General features: G+C 48.8%; 1 protein-coding gene across 6 annotated transcripts in view; it reads left to right on the forward strand.

The window, feature by feature from the left end:
- The window catches only part of LOC146178647 (uncharacterized), a 93,976-nt gene extending 84,185 nt beyond the window's left edge, over window positions 1-9,791 (forward strand). For 4 of the 6 annotated variants that reach the window (XM_084578450.1, XM_084578453.1, XM_084578451.1 and 1 more), the window contains one exon: window positions 4,575-9,791. In XM_084578450.1, the coding sequence (XP_084434576.1) occupies window positions 4,811-6,316 (1,506 nt within the window). In that variant the 5' untranslated portion in view covers window positions 4,575-4,810 and the 3' untranslated portion in view covers window positions 6,317-9,791. Of the gene's footprint in view, window positions 1-567; window positions 794-905; window positions 928-4,574 lie in introns of those variants that run through there. The other 2 variants (XM_084578449.1, XM_084578455.1) reach the window with 2 other exon arrangements.
- Window positions 9,792-25,613: the final 15,822 nt, after the last annotated feature.

Here is a 25,613-nt window from a genome sequence, read left to right on the forward strand (position 1 = left end):
GGTACTCCCAATGAATCGAAATTATATTTTGGCCCCTTGAATTAACCGTGAATCGCCAGAGTCATAGGCCATAAAGCGCGAGGATAGCAAGTTTGCGCCTAATCTCGTGCTACGCTACATATAAATGGCGAATTTTCACAATAATACTTCTTCTTGATAGGTTGAGGAATATCGAGACCAATGTCGGTGCCATTAAGGCCACGTCGCATATTGTTGCTCATTGACGCTAAAATATGTTTGTCTCCATTTTTAGCTTCAGAGCTATCAGTGGCTGCATTTCCGTCATTTTAATGTCTTTTCGATTGTGTTGGCAGCCGAGACGAAAAAAAAAGCGAAAAACGCTAGACACAGCGATACTAAATACAATCCCTAGCGGCACTCCGGCAGCTGTGTTCTGCGCACTCCGCGAAAGGAAAATGTCGCCTTATGTGACACCCGGGAGGAACGCGTTTGTAATACTTCTCGTCGATAGGCCGCGACTACGAGCCACGTCGAAGCCGCAGCATTGTTAGAAAAGGCCGCCCCCTTAGCGTCTTTTTCTCTGTCGTTGTTGGGCTCGAGTCCGCACCTTGGTCTGCGTCACGCTTATGCGCTTCCCCTCTCCTCCTGCTTACCGCCTTTATTTCCCTCTCCCCTAGTCGACTTGACAAAGACGCGCGGGAGCAGACATGCTCCAGAACACTGTCTCAAGCTTCTTTCGTTCATTCAGCAACGTTTTCGTGCCCTGTGTGGAAATCTTACGACGCCGACTTAGTGCGTGAGCTCATTCGGGTCGTGCGTGCCGACAAGCGAGGTAAGCCTAGATAGAGCGCAATACGGAAACGCGGTAATGCCTTCAGTAAGCGTGAGCTCAGCGAGCTGTTACAGCCCCTGCGATCATTTCTGCGCAAAACAAGCGTGGTTCGATTACTCCAGCGATTACTCGAGGTGCAGGACTTCATCTTTCGCGTTGGAATTGTTCTGACTTTTTTTTTTTTTTTTTTGCAGCTCTTTGATAAAAAATGTGTCGCCAGCACCGTAAGCCAGATTTAAAGATAACGTGTCGGAAAATTATACGCGTAATATCGGATGAAAATCACAATGCAAAACGTTCTTTTCTGGTGCGCCTCTAGCAAGAGTCATACTATTAAGCTTCTTATTTAACATGCATGTGATAGTCAACTTTGAGGCTATAGTCTGGGATAGGGATTCGTACTAATGACTTATGTACTTCCAATTGTACACCGTTAATTGTAAGAGCTGGTGTCCATCGAAAAGGGAGGCAGATATTTCGCCTTGCTCTTCGCGAAAGTCAAGCAAACTAAAGTCGTTTAACACTTTGCCAAAGCTTTGCGAAACTCTGTGCCATTCTGTCAGTGCGAAAAAAATCGCACAGTGAGAAGGCGAAGCGTGAAAGGCGCTATCACGTCTAATATTAAGGGGACGATTAAGTACCTTCATAATTTTTTGCTGTCCCGGTACGTCGCTGAAGGATAATTCGCAACAGCAACGCGAGCTGTGGAAAGGATAGTGACATGTCAACCTAAAACACAGGAAGCGACCAGAGAAGCCAAGAGGTGCCCGCGCGCTATTCATATTTGAAATTCAATTAAGCTTAAAAACTTTGTGGGAATGATATAGAAATGTAAAATAATCCATGATAAAACGCCAAAAAGAAGGTAGTTGCGCTTTGTTCATAACGTGTTGGCTAGAAGACGACCCTTCAAATATTGATCTTCTTGTAAAAGGCTCTGAAGAAATTAAAAAGTTAGAAATAATATAATTTATAGAGGAAATAAAATAACCTAGTGATCAAAACTTAGTAATAATTTACGCCTAATATTGCTGTTTTTTTAAGAGATACAATTCTTTCGTATCGACAAACCTGAACCACGATGCTAGGTTACCGTTCAACTGAGCCGAGAAAAATCTAGGAAACCCATATAATTGCCCTCATGATTGAATTATTGAAAAATGCTAGCTTAAATACTGTGGTAAAAAAAAAAACTGGGTAATATGAACAAAATATTATTGTCAGTGCGCTTTCATTCTAAAATGTGAGGGTTCATTCCTTAAGAGTTAAAATTGCCAGATTTGAGCATCTTTCTTCTTGTCCGGCGGCACTGGAATGTTGACTATTGCGACCGGTGCTAAAACGTCAAACGTTTTGGCTAAAAGGGGCTAACATTGTAAACATTTTGAAGTGTATCGCGGCGATATCGCACTAATTTGTTACAGAGACGAAAGACGAGCGTATAAACGGGGCACACTAGAAGATCGCTCTCTCCACTCCTGTGCCAGTCATTTTAGCGCGAAAGATCCATATGATCGTCATAAAAGAGCGGAAATCTTGCCTGTGCCTCACTGGTTGCCATAGCGACTGTAACGCCAGCCGTTGTCCAGCCACTGAAGCGGCGAGTGCGACGACGGCACGCAAAGCACATACCCTGTCGCGGGGATCCTCCCCCGGTTATTTTATTGCGAAAGCAATACTACTCTATTTTGCGAGCCTTCAGCGTGGTGCGGCCGCACCCACATGACGCTGTGACGTCACAATCCACGTGACACTAGCGTGAAAGCTGGGCTACCAACTCAAGCGGTCGGCGTAGTGCGGCCGCACCCACGTGACGCTGTGACGTCACACCCCACGTGGCACTAGGGTGAGGGCTGAGCTACCAACTCAAGCAGTCGGCGTAGCGTGGTCGTACCCATGGCGCAGCGCGTAACGTCACACCCCGGGTGACACAAAAGCGAGAGATGGGGTGGCAGGAGCTGCCAATTTGGGTCTCTCGTTTCACATGGGACGGTTATGTCAGAATCAGCCTGCTAGGACCCTGGCATTCACGTTACTCCTATAGGCCACTAAGGCACGTTCATAAGGCTTGTTTAAAGCGGGGCTTTATTGTGGGCTGAGGAAGAATAAAAAGAGAAGAAGAAAGCTCGGTCACCCGCAGCTAATGCTTTCGCTCAATATTTGGTTCAGCAGTGTTGAACCCTTGTAACATTTTGTCAGGTTAGAAGCTAATTTGCAAGATATTCGAAGCGAACACGTATGTACCACATATGTCCTGCAATACCGACTGTCGTTTATCACTGTGAAGCTCTGTTTCGGTCTCTCAAGGTTAAACCACCAAGCTAAACCATCAAGAAAACCCATGCCAAAACCATGCAACGGTGCTTTCTCGCGTCATTCGATTCGGGTTGAGCGAGGATAAAAACCCTGCTAATTTTCTTTCTCGGCCTTTGTTTCTGCATTAGTTTAGAGCAATTTCGCCACGATATAAGCAGCAACTAACCACCGATGTTTTCTGGTTCTGAAAGTGTTATTTTGTCAGAGGACCTCGCAGCCTTTTCAAATTGCTAAATAAGGACACGGAAGCAGGTAATCTGACTGCGGAGTAAACGTTTGCATTCGAGCTTACCATGACACAAAGCGATATTTAACAACACAAATCTCAACCATTTCAGCATAGCAATGCATTTTGTGTCACTGCAACTCAAAAGCTGGTGTTTTGAATTTATGCGTCTCCGTAGCTAGTTGTGTAACTGTGGAGTACTTTAAAAAAAAAAAAAGCACCGAGCACGTTCCCTACGCGACAAATTTTTGAAGCCGGACACAATAAAAGTGATAGAATAGTAGACAAAAGAAGCATGTATGTGGTATCCTAGTCCGTTCTCAATATATCTTAAGCAACGCCATCTGCGCAACAAATGAGTTAATTTAATTGACACAGTCAGTTTATACCGCTAGGATACATGAAATTCTCATGTTACGAAGTGAATTACCAACGGGACACGGAATTCAATACCTTAGCTACAATTATGGAACCATATTGGTCGAGTACAGACCTGGGCTTCTAATGAGTGGAGTTAAATATGCTTCACGATAATTACTAAGCAGAGAATAACTCTACTCCAGCCAAATTCGCTTCCCATTTCTATCAAGGGTATGAATGTTTCTTCCAGTAGACTTTTTTTTTTTTTTTCAAAATACTTATCTGCTAGAGCACCAGAAGTCGGACAATTGTCGTTTATTCATGTTTACATTCACGGGTGCGGGCGATATTTTAAACCCCAAAGATGTTACGTACTCGATAATAATGTTCGTGATTACGCGGAAGTAAATTTTTCCTTAGTTGTCATTTACGATTACTTTCTTACTTCGAGGTAATCGAAAACAATATATATTCAGAATTTTGAAACCATTCATTTCAATTCGAGCACTATTATCGTGGCAGCGTAGGAGATTAACATTTAGTTCTGTTGCAGTCATCATGTATCCCCTGGAAATACTAAACTTTAAGCCAAGCACATCATCAGAAACAATAATGCAGCCTATTTTGGCAGTTTCTAATGTAAATGCTGACTTAAGGTAGTGATTCGACCAATTTTAGTATAGATTAGATCTGAAAGAGACTGCGCATAAGGAAGCAATTGAATAACTTCACAATCTCATCACTCATTTCTGCATTTGGATACTTTGATCTAAATAGGGTTCATAAGTGCTAACGCGAAATTCAATATGATTTCAATTTCGCTAAGGATAAAAAGCAAGTGCACTAAAGCAGGCGAAAAATTCTTTTTTGTTCACGCAGGCGCAGTGAGGAGGCGTCGTCTTCAAGCATGACCCCAGCGCGCCACCTGTCCAGTTCTTCCGTCACGGCTCTCGGACACGGCTGCGGGCTCTTGCACTGAGGATCTGAACTCGCGGCGGTCTTCATCTGAGAGAGAGGGGGAATCTAGCCAGGATGACTTGGGAAGGCGTGGTCACCCTTCGCAAAAAAAAGAAAGGCGACTAACTGTTGCGAGGGCGGCAGAAAGTTGGGCCGCTATGAAGCAGGAGTCCTGCGAAGGAGACGTCCTGCTGAGGCCGAGATCGTGCTCTTCTACGCCAGATAGTGAGCTGTGCCCTGATGACGAAAATGGCTACTATGACTTTCCCATGGACTTGCGCAAGAAGTCACCCAAGAGCCCCGACTGCCCGTCGGGTGACGAAGAGGAGGAGGAGCCGACCAGCGCCACCGCCAGGCGGCGTCCCATCCACCCGGTGGCGCTAAACCACGCCTGGCAGAAGATCTTCCTAAACGCCCTGCCTGCGCCCGCCGTGGCTTTCCAACATGGAAGCAAGAGGCACTCGGAACTGAGTGCCAGGCTGCTGGACGTGGCTGAGGAGAAGTCAGCACCAAATGTAGAAGGCCAAGAAGAACCAAGTGCGACAAGAAAGCCATGCCAGGACGACAAGGAAAATCACTGTGCATGCTCGTGTCGCGCAAAGAAAGATAGTGGCGACTCCCTTCTGGACTTGCGTAAGGAACCTTCGAAGGCGGACTCAAACGCGCGGGGCCCTCTTATGAGCGGCCCTTATCGCACGGACAAGGACTCTAACCCGACTCTGATACGCTTCCTTCAATCGAGCGCGCTTTCATCTCAACGGCAAGAAACCGACACGCCGGAGGACCTGTCATCGCGCAAGACGCCCCCTGCTGAGCATCACAGTCACGGCAACCAAGATCAAGGAGTCAAGCGCGCCGCCAGCTGTCCAAAGCTTTTCGAGATCACCAGTGAGAGCCTCGTCGAGAGGCTGATGCGGGCCCGCTGCAAGTCCGACAGCGAAATACAAAATCGGCTCAACAATGGCACAGCGAGAGTAGGCGGAAGTGAGGAATCATCACCGCCACCATCCAGGGACTCACCATCGCTAACCCTGAAGCGAAGGATCCTAGGTGGGATAGCGACACCTGACCGGGCAAGGGACGAAGAGGAGGCTGGGTGCAAGCATCCGCGCATGCGCGTGGAGACTGTCTCCAAGCCAAGCTCGCGGCCGTGTTCTCCCGTCTGCGACCAGAGGGTGCCACAAGAAACGCTGTTGCAGCAGCTCCGACAGCTGGCGCCAGCAGCGCTGCCTCTCAGCATCTACGCCTACTACACGCAGATCATGCAGCGGCTGCATGAGCACGAACTGCTTAAGCGCCATCTCGAAGGCATGGCGGCGTCCGGAGTGATGCCCGGTCCACTGATGGTGGCACCGGGCTCCACCATGGTTACCCCAGGGCTGGAGCCACTGGAAGAGCACGACGAATTGGGGCCAGCGACTGGGAACAACCTCGACTCTTATAACTGCGGCATGCGCAAGAGGGCACCCCGAGCGCTCACGGGAAAGCACGTCAAGCACGGCACGGGGGCCAGCCCGTCGACCCTGCTAACGCTCAGGCAGAAGATCCAGGAACGACAAAGGGCGCGCCAGCTGGGCCTTCTGGAACCTGCAGTGCGTACACTCAAAGGCACGAGGAAAGGTTTTGGCAAGGGCTCGTCTAACGGCAAAAAGATCAAGAAGTGAATGCGCCTCGCTCCACTGACCATCTGCTGCCACCGGCGGGCGAGCGAGCAGCTTGGGACCCCGAGTCATGGCGACCAAGGCGAACAAAATCGTTCTCTTTACTACTGTTCACATTAGCGGCAAAGCAGCACGCAGGGACACTTACCAACGGATAAATGTTGGACATACGTCATAGTTCGGCGGAATCAGTACTTTCAAGGTGTAAATGTCGGAAAACTTTTTTGCCAAAGTGGCTGCCTTGCGTTGCTGCAACTTAAGCTTGCCTAATATGTTGCACTCGTTTGAAATCGTAACTTAACGTGTCTTATAAAGCAGAAGACGTTGCGAAGTCCTGGTTTTATATGTCAGAGCAAAAAGTTAGTGCTGAAAAGATTGCCGCACATTACTGTTCCCTGCTTTCTAAAGAAACCTCGAAAGTTGATGAAATGCGGCTTGTTTGTGTTTTGATTGGAAACGGCATGCTTTAAAACATCTGAGAAATTTTGTCTTTCTGTTCCGTGACAAACGAGGGTGCAGAGCGGCGCTTCTATTCGCAAAACATATCTTTGCAAAGTTACATCGCCATTTCTTTTCCTGACGCGCCCGTGTAATACATGTTCGAGCCTAAAATACATAACTTTTATTTCGAATACTTCAAGGCCAGATATAGTAGCTTTCAAAAACGCATATTTATTGTTGCGACCTAAAATGAAGCGCTTATCAGAGGGTAAAATGGTATTAATTCAGTAAAAGGGAACAAAATGTCCTGCCATAGCACGCAAAGTTATAGACAAAAGCTTTTGTTTTGACTAAATGGAGAAACTAAATATTTTAAATTTAAACATTATAAGTACTTCTATTTACGTATTCTAAAAAAACGTTTCAAGGAAGAGATGCAATTCATGTAATTCTTATTCCTGCCACCTATCAAGACCATCGAACGCTCAGAAAGCGCTAGCTTCAATTGCCATGGAAACAAAGTTGGTAGTAGCGGGGGGATTCATTTGTTTATCACTGGGACGACGCGCAGAGATGTTCGAAAAGAAAACGCCTCTCTGTCACCGCCATTCGTGAGTTTTTCGAGCTTCTGCCCCTGGAACCTAATTAACAAGCACGCCTTAGTGGTAACTGGCAATTTCGACCTTCGATTACCCGATTCAACGAAGGGCCGCATAGCGGTGAGCAACTGAGTGTTTATATTTAATGACAATTTTTCCAACCTGCGTCTACTTCTTTATTGGCTCTATCGCACTAAACTTGATTTCTACTCAGTGTGCGTCGAGCTGCTCGCGTATATTGTAGCGCTCGATGAACATCGCGGAACAGAGTAGTTGCCAAGCTCAATCGGAATAGCAAAATTTCGTATTCAAATTTTTTTTTAGAGGTTTCATGTAAGCATTGAGCAATATGTTTGCTCTCTATATTTCATCATATAAACATTCCACTTGAGTGTACAACTGTGCTTAATGATGTTTTGTTTTAAATCATTACTCACTGAAATGACGTGCTTACAAGTTGTGTGTACAATGCATGCTTCTGGCTTTACATCGAGTTTTTATTCACTAAGACAGCCGCCTCATGCATATGCGTTTTTAAGGTACAGAAAAAAAAAACTGTCTTTGGAACACCAACCATTGGAGGTTACTTGGCAATACATTCGTTTGCGTCAGTTATTAGATGCTTCACTTGATAACAAGTATGTCCCTTGCAAAGAAGCTCAGCTAAAAAAAGAAGTACTGGCTAGGGAAGACTGTTTCGCGCAGTATTGATACTGAATTTCGTGCATGGATGGACGCTATATTAATTCTCCTATTTCTATCCCAGTGGGTTATAAATTTTCAGATCCTTCATTAACGTTATTCCCAACACACTCAAAGAACAGTCTGTATTCAGTATTTAGGTTCCTTCTAAAATGCAATTAAATAAAAGTACTAGGTTTAAAATGATTCGCGACAAAGAATTGACTGGTTACCGGTGTCGGAAAGAATAATGCGCTTTACAAAGCCAGTTTACAAAGTTTCCGATCTTCTATCGCAAGGGTCGCTCCGACGGCCGAGTTCCAATGAGCAGTCACAAAATCATTGAACGCGGTCTCTATTGAAAAAAGAACTCAAAATTTCGCCATCTTTGCTCTCATGGAATAACAAATGAGGCCGCCCTAATTCTCAGTACAAAAGCCACATATGTAGGCATGCACCACGGTTTGAAAGAAACTGATTTTATTTGTCAAAGACGTGCGTTTCGTAAATTTGAGACAGTTGACGTACGCTGGCGGTGGTCATTAAGATGCTCCCAAGGCCGAAGTTGTTCATTCCATGTATGGCAACGATGATGTGTAAGCACCGAAGATGAGGCCGCGCCTGTATTTACCAGTTGCAGAGGGACCGCTTAAGCGCCACATCGCCGTCGTGTCGCCATCTAGTGCATTCGAAGGGAACTTCCTTTTGCATATTGTGGCGGGAGAGCACCGAACAAATGGTCTTTTGGCGCTTTTGTAGGAGAAAACCTGTAAAACTATTCTGTACATTGTAAGAGTAAATTCTTCCTAAATTAAACTTATTCAATGTCTTCTCTCTCTACCTGGAATCAACGGCAACATTAACTTTTCAGCACGGTACATCCGTAATGCGGCCAAGCGTCAAAGTGTATCTTGCCAAGTTTCCAGAAATACACTCTAAATGAAAAGATAATCAGAAGACGTTTATATGTCACCTCTGCTTTCTTGTCACAAGCATGTCTTTGATACATTCCAGAGTAATAGTAATTGAATTAAACAATAGATGTTCTGTTCTTTGCAGTGCGCAAAACACCCACCGTCTCATGTTTCGCAGTTTTTCAAGCTCTATGTGTACAGCCTTTTCATTAGTACTATCTCTACCAGTCCGTCCGAAGGTTGCAAAACTGCTGCATTCCGTCCGTTTGAGCGAAATTATCTCATAGAGGTGGTTATTTTTACTATATCCGTCCACCTTGAACTAAACAATACAAACAATAGCAGACGTTTCACGGTCGAATGTGAGAACTCAATCACGCTAATTATTTCAACCAGTTCATAATTGGACTCTGCTTATTAGGTTCGGATATACTGGCTAGCTAACAAGGAAGACGCACAAAGAAAATAGTGGGACAGGCCAGACGCGATTGTCCTGTCTCTTCAAGATAGAGGGACATGCTATCGCGTGTTCTATCCCTCTAATATTCGTGTGCGTATTGCTTATGCTCTAGCCAATATGTTAGCATAATTGTTTCAAAATTGCGTGACGAAATGTTCATCCTGACCGCATTCCTAGCTTCATACCGAAGTCCATTCCAAACTTGATTCGGAGGGCAGTATTGTGTGCTTTCTGTGCTGTCTATCTCTCTCTACAGCTGCCGGCAGTGAAATGTCACTTGTGGGAGACTATTTTTGTACACGTTTCTTCTGGAAACCCTGCTCTTACTGGGCCTTTATTTATAATGTACCGTTTATATTGAATAAACATTATTTTATGAACGATTTGACCTGCGTTGTCGCTCAACACGTCTATATATAGGGCAGAGTGAAGAATAAGGGCAATCCATTCGAGCTTACGGGCTCTGGTGCGTGTTTTTCCCCTCCTCCTTGTCTAAATGGTGTGAAGTGCCGGATTATCACCTGATGCAACGCTAAAAGCGCTGTTCTGTGGTGAGCCAGCGTCTGATTTCTGAGGGCTTTGAAAGGTCATTTTTGAAGTCTAGCATGCAGAATGAGTACCTTGACGGCTTTGGAACGTGCCAGAGTAGTTTCTGCGATACAGAAAATACGTAGAAGACATATATTAGATGTCACTTGACAATAATCGCCGAAAGCCCGCTGCGAATTTGCTAAAGCAGAGTGGCAGTCGGAGACCCAGCTTTCATCAGCCCTAAGGCAGAGAATGAGAATGGCGGTAACGGCGTATAGTTTATACATTTATCATTACTTTTGCCCACGTAAAAAACCGCACAGCAGGTCCAGGCCAAATGTACAAGAACAGATGCATTTGCATATAGCCGCTGGAAAGGCAGCAGGCCATGGTTTTGATCTTTGTGCGCGAACCAGGTGAAACGAGGGGTCGTTGGGGAAAAGTTTCATCGATATTTCGCTTACTTTCAAGCGCTCCGAGGCTTTCGTTGCACTACAAAGAACGCTATTGGTTGGTTGGTTGCACAACTTTTATTTCCATCGGAAATGGGCGTCCTCTTCCCCGCCCCCCGGCACGCATGCCAGGGAAGACGTGGAGTCGTGCGCCCGCGGATTAGAGGCTGGCAGGTAGCCCTTGGCTTGTTGCGGCCTCTTCCGCCAGATGGACGGTGCGGTGCTGGATCGCAGGGTCCGCGCTTCGCAGCAGGGTATCCCAGGCTACTCTACTTGTATTATTTTGTCTTATCGCTGGAGATTGTGGGCACTCCCGAATTATGTGTGCGAGGGTCCCTCTCGCCCTGCAAGAATATGGGAGCGAAGGTAGTAGCCTATGTTGATGCGGCAAAAAGAATGCTATATTGTAGCACTCGACATCACCACGTAAAGCAGCGTTACTGAGGCAAAAGAACGGCGCTCACGAGACGGGCGGTGCTTCAACACCCACCCGCTTCTTCTTAGTCCTCCTACACCCTGTTCCTCGTCTTCATCATCAATCTGGTCTGTAGCATTTGCCCCCTTTCGCAAACGATTGCCCTTCGGGCGAATCAGGTGTCACGAGAATAGCACTTCTTCAAGCGGGCGGCATGCTTCATCTCAGTTTTCGCCAAATGTTGACCACGGCCGCAAGGCACGCAATCCGGTAGTTCAGTATGTAGCAATGCGATTGGCATGCGTCCGCGGCACGCCGCAAGACGAAGTGGATCCCACAGGCGCCGGAGCAACCACATGAGCTGGCGCCTGAGAAGAGGCGCCCGGCACGTGCCGAAGAGAAGGAAACAGCGCCAGCACGAGAGCTTCGGAACGCTCGGGACCTTCAAATTAGAGAAGAACAACAACACGAATCTCTCTAAGGAACAAAGGTCTCAGAGAACACTGCCTAATAAAACTGCTTTGTGCCTTTGTAATCAGTAGGATAGCTTATGCCACCCCCTTTCTCAATCTCAATCCTGGTGAAGTAGAGAAGTTAGAGAAAATGATCAGAATGTCCTTCACCTCCACTGCAGTTGGCCGAAAAATACTACAAGAACTACAACTTCAGTCAGGTGAGCCACCCTATGTCGCTAAACTCCTGGATCTTGAGACGCGGAAACTATTCAAAATTGCACCGATCCCTAAGAATATGCACCCGATTCAGGACAAGGAACGAAGACAGCATAGAGCAAAATTTATTCAAAGCAAACTAGTAAACGACCCTCCTGAGGAATCAGCCTATTGCGATACTGCCTGCAGGCTAGAAGGGGCCGCTGTCATAGCAGTCGTAGATGGGAACCACTCCCAGAAAGCAATTGGATCCATTAATACGCGTAACGCTTTTTAGCGGAAGAGGCTGCGATAGCGCTAGCATGTACAGGCACTAAAGCCAAAACTATCCTTTCAGATAAGGCTGCTGTTAAGAACTTCGGCAAAGGCCTAATTTCCAAGCAGGTGGCCAGTCTACTGAGAAAGCACTCGCTAAACCGGGAGGTTTCAGTCATCTGTGTTCCAGCTCACGAGGGCCTACCAGGCAATGAGGCTGCCCATCGCCTCGCTCGAGATGTATACACCCGAGAGGCCATAGAGATCCCGCTACACGGAGACAAAGACCCCCTCATTGCTTACAAGGAGCTCTCTGAGACTCCCATACTAAACAGAAGGATCTATCCACCAGCAGATAGGTCCCTAATACCCTCAGAATGCAGAGCCCGGTGTACAATCCAGGCCAATGGTTTCTTTCCTTATGTTACTCTGCATATTAGGTTGACAGGGGACCCAGAGGCTTGCAATCTCTACAACGTACCTCTGAGTCAAAATCATCTAATCTGGCAATGTCCCGATTCTCCGGGAGCTAAAGAAACTGATCCCCTTGATCAAATTACCTGGGAGTCCTACATTCGTAGCCCAAATGCGGATGATCAAAAGATCGTCCTACGCCTGGCGGAGGAGGCTTACTCCAAGACCTTCTCTGCGGCCACGGCGCAGGAGAGCCGGCAAAGAGACCCTCCCCCTGGCTGAGCCTCTGCCCCGAGGTTCATGTCGGTGTCAATAAAGTCTTCTCATTCACTCACTCACTCAACCTTCGCCTCGACCGGACGCTGCCCCCACCGCCTCTCCAGCTTCTCCCCAAATAAATGTGGCTGCGGTCGCCCCTGCTCGGCGGCCTCCACATTTGTGGTGACCGACCGTGTCGTTCTAGGATCACGTATTGGTTAGTGTAGCGTGCCACCATTTTCTGGTGCAAGCCGCGCTTTCTCATGGGTTTCTAAAGCCAAACTAGGTAGCCGGGGAGATAGGGGATCTGATGATGGAGGTCGTCAGAGCGAGCTTTCGGTTGCTCTTGTGCCGCCAAAGTCCTCAGTCGGGCTATCTGCCACGCTTCTTCAGCCGAGCAAAGAGTTTCCGCTAAGCACGGATGATCTTCAGTGGAAAATGGGAGATTGATTTCGAAAGTGTGTCCAGTATAGCGGGCGTACAGTAGGAAGAACAGACTTTTACTGTGGTCTTATGCCTGGCAATGTTGAAGGCGTGTGATTAACGGAAGAACACAGTCCCAGTTTTTATGGTCCAAAGCGACGTACATTGAAAGCATGTTGATGAGAGTTCTGTTGGTGAGTTCTGTTAAACCATTAGTCTGAGTGTGGTAAGGGGTCAAATGTCTAAAATCAGATGCACATAAACGGAGTTCTTAAATTACACCGGCTTTAAACTTACGGCATCTGTCAATTATCACAACTCTTGAGGGCCCATGTCTCTAGAGAACTGACTACATAATAAAAAGACTCTAGTACGCAGCGGGAAGAGCGACCGTCTCTAAATAGCGACTAAGATAGTCCACATATGCAATACTCCAACGATTGTCTCCTTGCGACCTTGGCAAATGACCTAAAAGGTCGACTCTGACTTGCTCAAAAGGAGCTCTGGGCGGCGTTGCAGGGTGAAGCATTCCGGGGGCTACACCAGTAAACATTTTGTGACTATCGCACTGAGGGCAACTGGCCACATACTGGTTAGTCGTGGGGCGCATTCGTGGCCAGCAGAATCGCTCCTGAGGGTGGCGCAAATTTCAGGTGTCCCGAAGCTAAATCGTCATGTATAACGCGTAAAACAGAAAGATGGAGGCTTTCAAATACAACCAGCAAGAGCCGACAGCCAGTGCCTGAGGAAACATTCTTGTATAGGAAACCATCAGGTAGACAAAGCTGGCTGTTCGAGGTTGGGTCCTGAACAGCATTCAAGAACGGCTCCAGGTTCTGGTCATTGTATTGCTCTGTTCGGAAGGCACGATTATCGATATATCTCGTAGATAAAGCAGCGATGTAGTGCTCGAAGTTGTCGGCATCAAATTCCGTCGTGAAAAGTGGCAACCGGGAGAGGAAGTCCGCATCTTCCTGCCGCCGGCCACTCTTGTATGAAATATTATAGTGGTATTCTTACAAGCGAAGTGCCCAGCGAACCAGGCGACCAAACGGATCACGGAGATTGAGTAACCAGCATAGGCAATTGTGATCGCTTACTACTACAAAGGACCGTCCGTAAAGGTAGCAGCGAGACCGCTGTATGGCGAAAACAACCACAAGACTCAGTGATAGTGTAGTTGCACTCAGTCTTGCTTAGAGTCCGACTGCAAAACGAGAGATCGAGCGTCGGAAATGTGAGTAACCCCCCAAAAAACTGCAGACCTCTTTCACATTTCGAGGTTGCAGACACGCGGCAACGGCTACGGTGTTCTGAGGATCAGGCCGGATACCGTCACCATCGACGAGGTGACCAAGCACCAACACATATTGGTCACCAAAACGGCACTTTGAATTCAGAACGAGATCTGCTTGGCGCAAGCAATCCAGCACTAGCACTAGGCGGTCGTTTTGCTCTTTAAATGTCCGGCTAAAGATGACTACGTCATTCAGATAGCACGTACAGACCTCCCATTTCAGTCAACCCAGTATAGCATCCATGAATCTTTCAAATGTCTCAGGCGCATTGCACAAACCTAAAAGGCATAACATTAAATTCGAACACTCCATCGGGAGTGATGAAGGTGCTCTTCTCCTTGTCTGCTGGGTGCATAGGGATCTGTCAGTATCCAGAACGCAGGTCGACAGATGAAAAGTATGATGCACAGTACAAAGCAATCAATGGCGTTACCAATGCGGGGACACGGATACAGTAATTTTAATGACTGAATTCAGGCGGCGGTAATCTACACAAAATCGCCATGTGCCATCTTTCTTCTATACAAGAATTTCTGGTGCCGCCCAAAGACCCCATGACGACACCCTGTTTCAAAATTTTACGAACTTGCTCATTGATGACCTTGCGCTCGAATCGAGCCACACGGTACGGCTTTTGGCGAATTGGGTGTGCATATCCGGTATCATTGCGATGATTGGTGTGTGAAACGGAAAAGGAGCCTGAATTGGTGACCTTCGAGAAGTAAAAAAAGAATGAATATTTCGATAACAGATCTTCCAAAGTGTCACGCTCTGTGGCATTAAAGGCCCACTGTCAACCCTCCGGTCGAAAATATTTTCTTTCCCGGTGACTGAGATTTCGCCCCCGGAACGCAAGGCCGCAAAATGTTTTTGAAAATAATAATTAATAGCGCAATTACAGCCACCGCAATCACCCGACTCTATCGTGTGTCTCTCCTCGCGTTCCCTCGCAAAGGTTTTTCACACTCCTGCCCGGTCGTCTAGCCTTCGCAAGACAAACTCCCCTTCCTCCTCCGCGTTTGGAGGGAGGTGGGGCGTGATACTCTGCGTGCTCGAAAAAAAAAAAACGGGCGAGGGAGCGCGCGCCGCTGCATTCAGTCCGGCCGTGGCGAGGGTTATATAACAGAAAACTCGGGCTGCGATTACAACGTGTAGGCATGCACGTATAAAAAAGATGGGCAGGAAGGCACTATTGAGATGTGATGGCCATGGGAGTGAGCCGGAGGATTCTTCACAAATGATTTGCCGGATGTAAGGTCGCAGAGACATGCTCGTCAACGCTGGCGACGGTTGTCACATTGGCCGGCTTTCCAAAATTAATTCGATGGGTTTTGAGCGCTTCCAATGTGGAAATGTTACGGAGGACAGTGGAACAATCGAGAGGTTATCTTTAACGGTGAGAAAGTTATAGACATCATCTGCAATGCCCTTCAAAGGATGTCTGGCTTTGTCTTCATCCAACAAGCGAGAGTCGATGGTCTTGCACAATTTGAGGACCTCTTCGGTATAGGTAGCACAGGCCTCGCCGGGTAGTTGCGCATGATGGGCAAGGGTTACCGTTGTCAGATGGGAAGGGGACTTGGCAGCCGAATGCACTCTACCCCGGAATCCAAGATAACTCACCGACCTATCCTCCTTCATACAACGCATCAGGTAGGCCCCCTCCCCAAGGGCCGATGTAAGGCTGGGAGAGCTTTAGTGTTCGAGGTGTGGATCTTGTCCGGGTACGGGGCCTATCGTGTGGTGACGCGCTCGAAGCGGTTGCACCATTCACAGAAGGTTCTCTATGGGGTCAAGAGAGAGAGAGAGAGAGACAATGTAATAGAAAGGCAGGGAGGTTAACCACGCGATGCTCTGTTGGCTACCCTACACGTGGGAGGGGAAGAAAGGGAGAAAAAGGAAAGAAAGGCCAAGGGAAGGAGACTATCACATGTCTAGAGATCTATAACAGCATACACTTAACGTCTTGAACTCAACCTCGTGTTATTTAAAAACTTTAAGAGGCCCAGAATCTTAGCTACACTAAGAACGCGAGAGTCGAAGCGCTGAAGTGTATGAATAGGAAAGGAACGCTCACGCTTAAACTGAGGGCAGTCACAAAGTATTGCGTAATAGTTTCTACACAGCGGCACTGCTCACATGTTGGAGAGTCTGCCATTCCGATCAGATGGGTCAAGCTTTGAAATGTCCTTATGGGCTGAGAAAGGTCAAGTGTCGTGTGCCGAGAAAAACAAATGAAGCGCACGTAGCTCAATACCGCCACACCTGCGAAAATAATCGCGATTCCCGACACCATGGCAAATGAACACTTGGTACAGATAGGTGCAATATAACGCACGTGGTTTTATTAGGCGAATCGCACTCATGTGTACAAATGGTAGGCATGATTGTATACCTTGCTCCAAATTAAACTAACATTATTTGAACCTCGTCATTAGCTTCCCGCGTTTAACCGTAGAGACGAAAACGTTGCGGCACCGGGATAGTTCTCCTTTCGCGGAATTGGCCTCTATTGCCAAATTCAAGTGTAGGGAGCAATGTGCTTATCAGACATTTACGATTCCAAAGGAATGCAAGTGTCTGGGTCTTGGCTATCAGTTTAAAGGGCGATCCGAGGCACTATTTTATGGTTGCGGGAAATTAGTAAACGATGATCGATTGGCCTTATGAAGTGAGCAAGCCAGTGAGGTGAAATTGAGATTTGATATATATGCATACGCTTCTTCCAGCGTCTGGGGTAAGGAAGCGAGCAAAGCCGAGGAGAATTTTGACCAGCTGCTGCAAGAGTAAGCAAACATAGAATTGACGGTAACTGGTAGCTTCCTGGACTCCATACTTCGACTGTATCAAGCAGGGATCGAAAACATCATTGCGAGTGAAGTACTGACGGCGGTACATCATTGTGAGAATATATAATTGGTTCACAGGAATGGAAAGGCGCAGTATCTGTCACACTTGTTTTTGTGGACACTTGAACCGCGCCGTAAGGAAAGGGAGAAAGGTGGGAGTGAAAGCGGAAACAGAAACAGGAGCCGCAGCGGAGGGCTGCGGAGTAATTTCGACAACCTGGGGATCTTGATTGATTGATTGATTGATTGATTGATTGATTGATTGATTGATTGATTGATTGATTAAAACTTTAATTTCCACCGATTTAGGAGGCCCCCTACTCCCCACTCCTGGCATGCAGGCTTGAGGAACGCGGGCTGGAACCTCCGCGACTAAGGACTGGCGAATATACATTGGTTATTCGCGGCCTCAGCCGCCAGGTGGACGGTTTTCTGCTGGTCAGCGGGGACGTCGCTTCGCAGCAGGGTTACCCAGGCTTCTCAACTTTTAATGTTGTCCCTAGTGCCCGGAGACTTAGGGCATTCCCAAAGTATATGGTCGAGGGTCCCCCTCGCTTCGCAGGCTTTACATTTATCGTTTTTTTTTTCTCGTCTATCTGGGTGTGAAACAGCCAGACAGGGTTCGGGAAATTTCTGTCAGCGCACGTTTAAGATCCCCAGGCGGCGATTACAAACCTGGGGATCTTTAACGTGCGCTGACATCACAGGTCGGCTTGCGGTAGTGGCTTGCCTGGCACCGAATTTTTATCTCTTGTAGGCCGTCATTGCACCCGCCACCGCTTAGGTGGTGGACGACGATCGTTGTTGCGGCGCGCGTCTTTCTCTCCCTCTTCCTTTTCTTTCTTCTATATTTTCTCTCGCCTTTCCCTATCGAAGAAACGAATCACAGGTTATAATAACAGACTCCAAGACAGCCTGCAGAAGGTTCCAACAAGGAAGGATCTGCAGGGAGGCCCTACGCATTCTCCTCGGCGCAGGAACCTCGGGCTATAAAGCAACACAAGTAGTTTTCTGGGCACCGGCGCACACCAACATAGAGGGCAACATGAGGGCAGACAGCCTGGTTCGCGAAATCACGCACCGAGCCTTGCTGACAGAAGACCTCGTGGACCCCGTGATGGTGGACCCGACGTACGCAGATATTTTAAATCACTACAGAGGCACCAGGTTAAAATACCCTCTGTTCCACAAGCGACTCACACAAGAAGAAGCGACCAGCTGGAGAAGACTGCAGACTGGCACCTTCCAGAACTTATACATTCTAAACAAAATGTTTCCCACACAGTATAGAGATAGCTGCCCCTGGTGCGGAGACAGTCCGACCCTATACCACGTCACATGGGAATGTAAACACAACTACACTTTCCACAAACAAACTAACCCGAGTGCGAAGCAATGGGAGGGCCTGCTAACCAGCTGCGAGCTCACCGCCCAAAGGGCATTGGTGCAGCACGCATGCGAGGTAGCCAGGACCAGTGGAGCCCTGGAATGAGGGAACCACCCGTGCTAAGGAGTCTCCAACGGTGGCGAAGAAGCGGCTGCAGGAAGACTCTCCGAGACTAACCAAAAGACCTCAATAAAGTTTTTTCACTCACTCACTCACTCACTCACTCCAGTGAACCAATTATTATATTTTCTCTTCTGTCTGCACGAGGCAGCGGAGGAGACCAGTAGCAGGCCCGTGCATTTTTATTTACTTCTTCCTAGAGCCACAACAACAACAACGTGCGCTGACATCACACAGCCCACGGACGCCTCTTCGTTTCGCCTCCTTCGAAACGCAGCAGCCGTGGTCGGGATCGCACCCGGGTACTCCGGAACAATAGTCGGGCCTCTTACCACTGCATCACCGCGACGAGGCCATACCAACATTACCTCCGATATTTTCGCGCAATGTAAGAAGCACCTCTTGAATAAGTTTTCTTCGTTTCTTTCATGCTCCCTGATTCCCTCATTAACACAGCGCACAGTTTATCCAGCATAAGAGCGGCCGCATGAGATGGGGATTTCATAAACCATCCCTTCGGCGCACTTCATAAACGGTCGCCCGTGCTTAGTGCCCGTTTATGAAGTACGCCAAGGTGGTGTATGAAATCCTCCTGTCGAGTGGCTGCTCTTATGTTGGACAAACTGGGCGCTGTGGTAATGAACAAATCAGTGAGCACGAAAGTAACGTTACACAAGATCAAGAAGGAACACATTTACCCAAACATTAGGGTCTCGCCCGTCACGCTCTTGTGAGCCATGGTTTTCTGGTGCGCGGATTCCGTTAAGAAGTAAAGGCACAAAAGCTAGGGAGTTAATTGAGGCATTTTTTATCGACAAGAATTCAAGCGTTTGTGTCAGTGGTACGTCGATATCCATGTGCAAGGCTGAAAGGAACTACTTCACCCGCGCGGTATCGTATCAATCTTGAATCAGTTTGATGTTCCTTTGAGTGTACAACGACTATATATTTGCGCGCTTTTCCGTCAATATAGTAGTGTTTAATAGCGCTCTTGTCCATCGTCTTTAACGGCGTCAGGGGCCGGCGCAACCCTTTTGTAGTTCACCTCGAGCGCGCATCGAGTGCAGACGTGCTTCCGTCGGCTCCGGTGTCTCTCCCTGTGAACTGCGATCCGCCGACCCAGGTGGGGCTGGAATTTCTCCGAAAAGCGTCTGGCCCAGCTCGCGCTGCCGCGGCTGCCTCTTCCGCCCCTTCGAGCCAGAGGACGCTTTCCGAGACGTCGACATCATTTTCTTAAAGCTTCCAAGACCACGAAAATACCACGTCCACCCAGGTGGGACCTTTTGGTGCATTTTATGCCCGATTTCTGATTCTGCCTTGTGGGAGCTCCGCTAAACCTTGCGAGAGCTAGCGCCAACATCACCCTGGATGGGGACTCCCTGCGGCCACCAACCAACATGTCGGCCGGCGTTCTTCGGGGCTATGATCCGTCTACCTTGTTGTAGACTGAAACCTCCCCTGTTGCTGCTCAAGACACTGCGGAATCGTCGGACACTATCCAAGGTAGATACACCTATCTCTGACGAAAGCCTTTTGATGTTGGTCGCGCTGCGCAAGCGTGACCAACGCACGAAGACAGCTACCGCCGCCGCTGGCACAAACGCGGCGTCTCGAAATTCTCCTGCTGCCGATGTCGGCGCATGGGCTCCGTTGGCCCAGAAGCCATCGTGGCGTCCGAGCAAGATGCCTCGCTTCGAGAAGGAAGACATCATTGTGGTGGTGAAGCCACCATTGACCTCCGTCAAGTTTTCAAGCCTGGTGACCTAGGCCTAGCCCTTACCTCCTATGTTGGCGCCGCGGCGGTCAAGGCCCTCACCATCTGACCCCTCTGGGACCCGAACATTTTTCTCTGCGCCACCCAAGACGTCGCCACTGCCAACAAGCTGGCCCAGGAATTCATCCTGAACTCAAGTTAGGACCCACGTCCTCTCGTTGGCCACGCAAAACTCAACGGGGAAATGTGTCGGGGTGTCATCACCATCCACGAGCGGGCGACCTCGGCTACTCTTCGCAACAAACTCATCTGGCGCGACGAAGAAATCGCTTTCGTCCACAAGCTCGAAACTCGTCTGTTTCGCTGGTCACCTTAATGGCCCAGAAGGTGCCACGCTTGGTCCTCTACAACTCAACGGTCACGCCGGTACGGGACTACAAGAGCACAATCCCTGCTTGTTACCTGTGTGGAACCATCGGACACCGGGTGACCATCTGCCCTCGCCCGGTAGAAGAACGCTGCGGCCATTGCGGTCAAAACGTGGGGACGGTTGCCGATGGCATGACGCCCAACGAGTGCAAGCCGGCCTCCATGGTCTCCGGGGAAGCTCATCTCACGGGCTCGCAGGCCTGCAAAGGAAACTTTCGAAGGCTTCAGCAAACCTGGAGCCCCAAAGGGCCCCCAGCAACACAACATCTCCAGTCGCAGGGCACAGTGTATGGAGGTGATCCCGGCGGCAAGGCAGACGGCGCTGGTCAGTCAGAAGCTACCTCCATCCTCCAATAAGCCGTCATAGAGGACGTCACTGAAAAAGAAGATTTCACAGGACCAGGGCGATCCGGTTATTTAGGCTGAGAACTTTCCGGAGCTCGGAGTCAGTGGGTCATCAACGTCTGCAGCTTCCAAGAAGTCATCGAACAAGGTAAGCAGGTGGGCTGGGGTCGCCTCCTCTCCCGCCCCTTCCTCTCTATCATCATCATCATCATCATCAGCCTGATTATACTCACTGCAGGGCGAAGGCCTCTCCCATATTTCTCCGCTTAACCCGGTTCTGTACTAGCTGCATCCACTTGAGCCCTGCGAACTTCTTAATCTCATCCGCCCACCTAGCTTTCTGCCGCCCCCTGCTACGCTTTCCTTCCCTTGGAATCCAGTTTGTTACCCTCAGCGACCATCGCACTACATGTCCTGCCCAAGTCCATTTCTTCTTCTTAATTTCTACTAGAATGTCGGTAACTTGAGTTATTTCACTGACCCACTCTGCACGCTTTCTATCTCTTAATGTTACCCCTACCATTTTTCGTTCCACAGCCCTCTGGATTGTCCTCAACTTAAGTAGAACTCTCTTGGTTAGCCTCCACGTTTCAGCCCCATAGGTGAGTACAGGCAAGATGCAACTGTTGTATACTTTCCTCTTGAGCGATACCGGTAACCTGCTAGTCATAATCTGCGAGTGCTTGCCAAATGCGCTCCATCCCAATCGTATTCTTCTTGTTATTTCTTTTTCGTGGTCCGGATCTGCGGTTACTACCTGTCCTAAGCAGACATATTCGCCTACTACTTCCAGTATTTCGCTACCTAATGTAAACTGCTGTTCCTTCCCGAGGCTATTGAACATTACCTTAGTCTTCTGCATATTGGTTTTCAAGCCTACCTTTCTACTTTTCCTGTCTAGGTTATCAATCATTATTTACAGTTCATCCCCCGAGTTGCTTAGCAAGGCAATGTCATCAGCAAATCGCAGATTCCTCTCTCTATCTCTCCCGAAATCGGAGAGATGCGCCGCGAAATGGCAGCGCTTCGTGCGCAGGTAGCTCAGCTAGCTGCAGAAAACAAAATTTTACGCTCTGCACACGCAGCCCCACCTTCCCCGCCGTATTCGCCGGCGGACCCACTGGTGCGCCCTGCGGAACTCGGCCGAGCCTATGTGCGAGGGCCCTCAGGAAAAGGCAATGGACAGCCGCATAATGGCTGTAGAAAACACTCTAGCTGAGTTGGTAGGCCAGCTTTCCAACTTCGGTAAGTGTTGTGAAGCATGCACACGTGCTTATTTATGTGGTCCACGTTAAGGAAGACATCCTGGAAGACATCACTCAGAAGGTGACCATTGCAGTCACCAGTAACATCAAAATATGTTTGAACGAGAATGGTTCGCGCCTCGGCCACAGGCTTAAGTCACCGAAGGAAGTTATGAGCGCAAGTCAAAATTTATGCGCAAAATAGACCTGGATCAAATCGCCTAAGATTCTGCGGAGCCCCTCCCAGTTGCTCAGGGACTGAGAGACGTAGCTGCGCAGTCTAACCCAGCTCAACTCCAAATTCAACATGGCGGTGGGAACCAAGCCATCCCGCAGCCTCCCAAAACATCAGGCGTTTTCCCTCATGCAATGGAACTGCCATGGTTTTAAAAACCGTAAAAAGAGAGCTAACTTAAGATTATATCTCGAGACGTTTTAGCACGCATCAGTAGTTGTCGGGCTACAACACTGTCGGGCTACAACACGAGATCTAATCATCTCCCCTGTTCCTCGACACATGCACTCCATATACAACGCGGAAAGGAGGCAAAAGAGAGCACAAGCACTCAATAAGCATTTCGAGCCACTGGAGAGCAAGGCAGTTGCATACGTTAATGCGGCGAGTAGGAACTCGGGATAGTCGACGGCCGAGGCGCCACAGTATCGGCAGCCATTATCCGAAGCCGCAACTCCAAACAGCTGAAGAAGATGCGATAGCGCTCGCTTGCGTGGGAACGGAAGCGAAATTCATAATTAGTGACAACAAAACAGCCATCTTTTATTACGCAAAGGGCAGGATCGCACCAGAAGCAGTGAGAACCCTGACCGAAAAAGAGCTGAACAGAAAAGTCACCATAATATGGACTCCAGCGCACGCGTCTGTTCCTGGTAACAAGGCAGCACGCGAGTTAGCCCGAGATCTCTACTTCTGGGTAACCGTGGAGAAGCCTGATTGCCAGAACATAGAAGAACGTCTATTAAATTACACAGAAATAGTCGAAAATCATAGACAAAGCAGGAAGCTGCTGCCATCATCGGATAAGAAGCCCCTCCCAGCAGCGGTAGCGAGCGGACGCATGGAACATCGGCTCCGGCGATTTTCGACCGTAGCGGTGAAACAACGCGTCGAATCCCAAAACTATTGGACCTTGAAGAGCCATCAAGTCATCCGGAACGCAGGGAGACCACTCTCAACCCGGTGGAAAGAGTCTTCGACTTTTTGGAGCACTTTTGCTCCCATCCGTTGTGGAGCCGTGGCTCAGCCTATCGGCTGAACGCCGGCGCCCCGCCGCGGGAAGGCCGCTCCCGGCGAACATGGCAAACGCCAACCAGCAACGCTGCTACGACCCGGAAGGCATGACATGGACAACCTTGCCGCAGACCAGTCGAGAGAAAGCCTGCAGTGAAAATGTGATCCGAGCTTTTGAAAAGCGAGCCCAGAAACTCCAAGCCAGCGCACAAAGGAAGGCCACGTCAGCACACGGAGGCCGCCACGCGCAACCCGACTCGGAACCCGGTGAGCGCCCAACCGGAGGCCCAGCGCAAGTCAGACTTGCATGGAAGCCCACGTTTCTGTGCAGATTCAGACCAGACGACGTGGTGCTAATCATCTAACCACTAACGGTCACAAACTTGAACTTGCAACGCGGCGAGTTGGGCCTAGCCCTGCGACAGCGAGTCGGGGAGGCCGAAGCAAACAATTTTTACTTCACAGTGTCGCCATACGAAAACCTGATCGTTGTGGACACGTCGAGCATCCATGCGGCAGACAGACTGGTCGGCGACTTTGCAATCCGAACGCAAGGGCAAGACCTCTATCTGTGTGGACACGTAAAGCAAAGTGAGGACAACGTGGTACACGGAGTCATCACTGTGGCCAATCCGGAGACCACCGAATCCCTGCGAGGGAAGGTGAGAAGCTTTCGCAGAGAGAGCAAAATCCTGGAGATCCGAAAGTTCGGCACTTCGAACAAAGCAAGGGTCACCTTCGAATGGAAGTACAAGCCCAGAGCTGTGTACAACGCGCAAGTTATACCGGTAGCCACTTACCGTCGCACCATACCAGCGTGTAACCTGCGTGGCACGGTGGGACATAGGGCAGACGCCTGCCCGACACCGAGGCAAGAATACTGCGGACTCTGCGGAACGCAAGCTGTGTTTGTGGAGGGTGTGCGGACCCCTTACGAGTGCAATCCAAAATGTGTGGTATGTGGCGGCGAACACGCCACGAACTCTAAAGATTGCACTGCGAAATTCCGAAGGAACGAGCAGCAACAATCCAGTAATAAGAAAAAGAAAAGAGGGAACGAGAATCTCCCGCCCCCTTCGATTAACATGGATTCTAAACAAAACAATCAAGAGAGGAACTGGGCCAGCATGGTCAAGAACGGGAAGCAGCAGGTGAGTGGGTTCTCCCCTCCTCCTCCCAATACTACCTCTCCACCTACACCAAATTTGGCATATATTGAATTAACAAAACAGATAGTAGCCTTAAAAGCTCAAATTGAGCTGCTAACCAGCAAACTAGTAACTGCACTAGCTAAATCTTAGCCGCCTCAGCAAGAGGAGGCGATGGAAAGCGACGCAGAGCCTAGCATGGAAAACAAACTAGAAGCTATGATGAGGAAGATACAGGAATCCATTCCCTCCGTAGTATCACGACAGATAGCGAAAGCGAAGATGATTCGCAAGTATGCTAACACAAGGAGACCCACGAATCCCATAACTCACAAGATGCGTAGAGTGATCAGTGAGGGTGAGAAGCTGCAGCAGCTCCCTCTCCAGAATAGCAATCTTCAGGCACAACATGGCGGGACGAACTAAGGAGAGTCCTATAATTTTAACACAGTGGAATAGTCGAGGCTTTAAATCAAAGACTGAGAGAGCGGACCTTAGGATGCTCCCTTCCACGTACGAGCATATTCCGGCAGTGCTGGCCGTACAGGAGCCAGGCGGGAACGCGAGTCTTACAAACTACAAAACGTTCCAACTCGACCCCCTAACATGCATCTTTGTGCACAAAAATTTCACAGCAAATCTGATAGATCTGGAATTACAAGCCAGCTTTTCATTCGTGATGGTGACTCTCCTGCCCATAAAAAGGATGATCCGCCGCTCCACATCCTGAACGTATACTGCCCGCCTAAAGCAAAAATGTAACCTTCGCCACACTCCTGGGTAGGACTATCAGGGAAGCGGGACGAGATCCGTTACTAGTGTTATGAGATTTCAATGCGCAGAGCCTCTCATGGGGCTACAACCAAGAGGACATACGAGGACGGAAGCTAGCGGAGGCAGCGTCCACATTAGGCCTAACCATACACACCGACCCGGCGTACCCCACGCGAATTGGGAACTCGGCGCGGAGGGACACTTGTCCGGACTTAACTTTTTCAAAAAA

The sequence above is a fragment of the Amblyomma maculatum genome, chromosome 9, assembly GCF_055883805.1.
Source record: "Amblyomma maculatum isolate TAMU_Amacu chromosome 9, ASM5588380v1, whole genome shotgun sequence".
Classification (NCBI taxonomy): Eukaryota; Metazoa; Arthropoda; class Arachnida; order Ixodida; family Ixodidae; genus Amblyomma; species Amblyomma maculatum.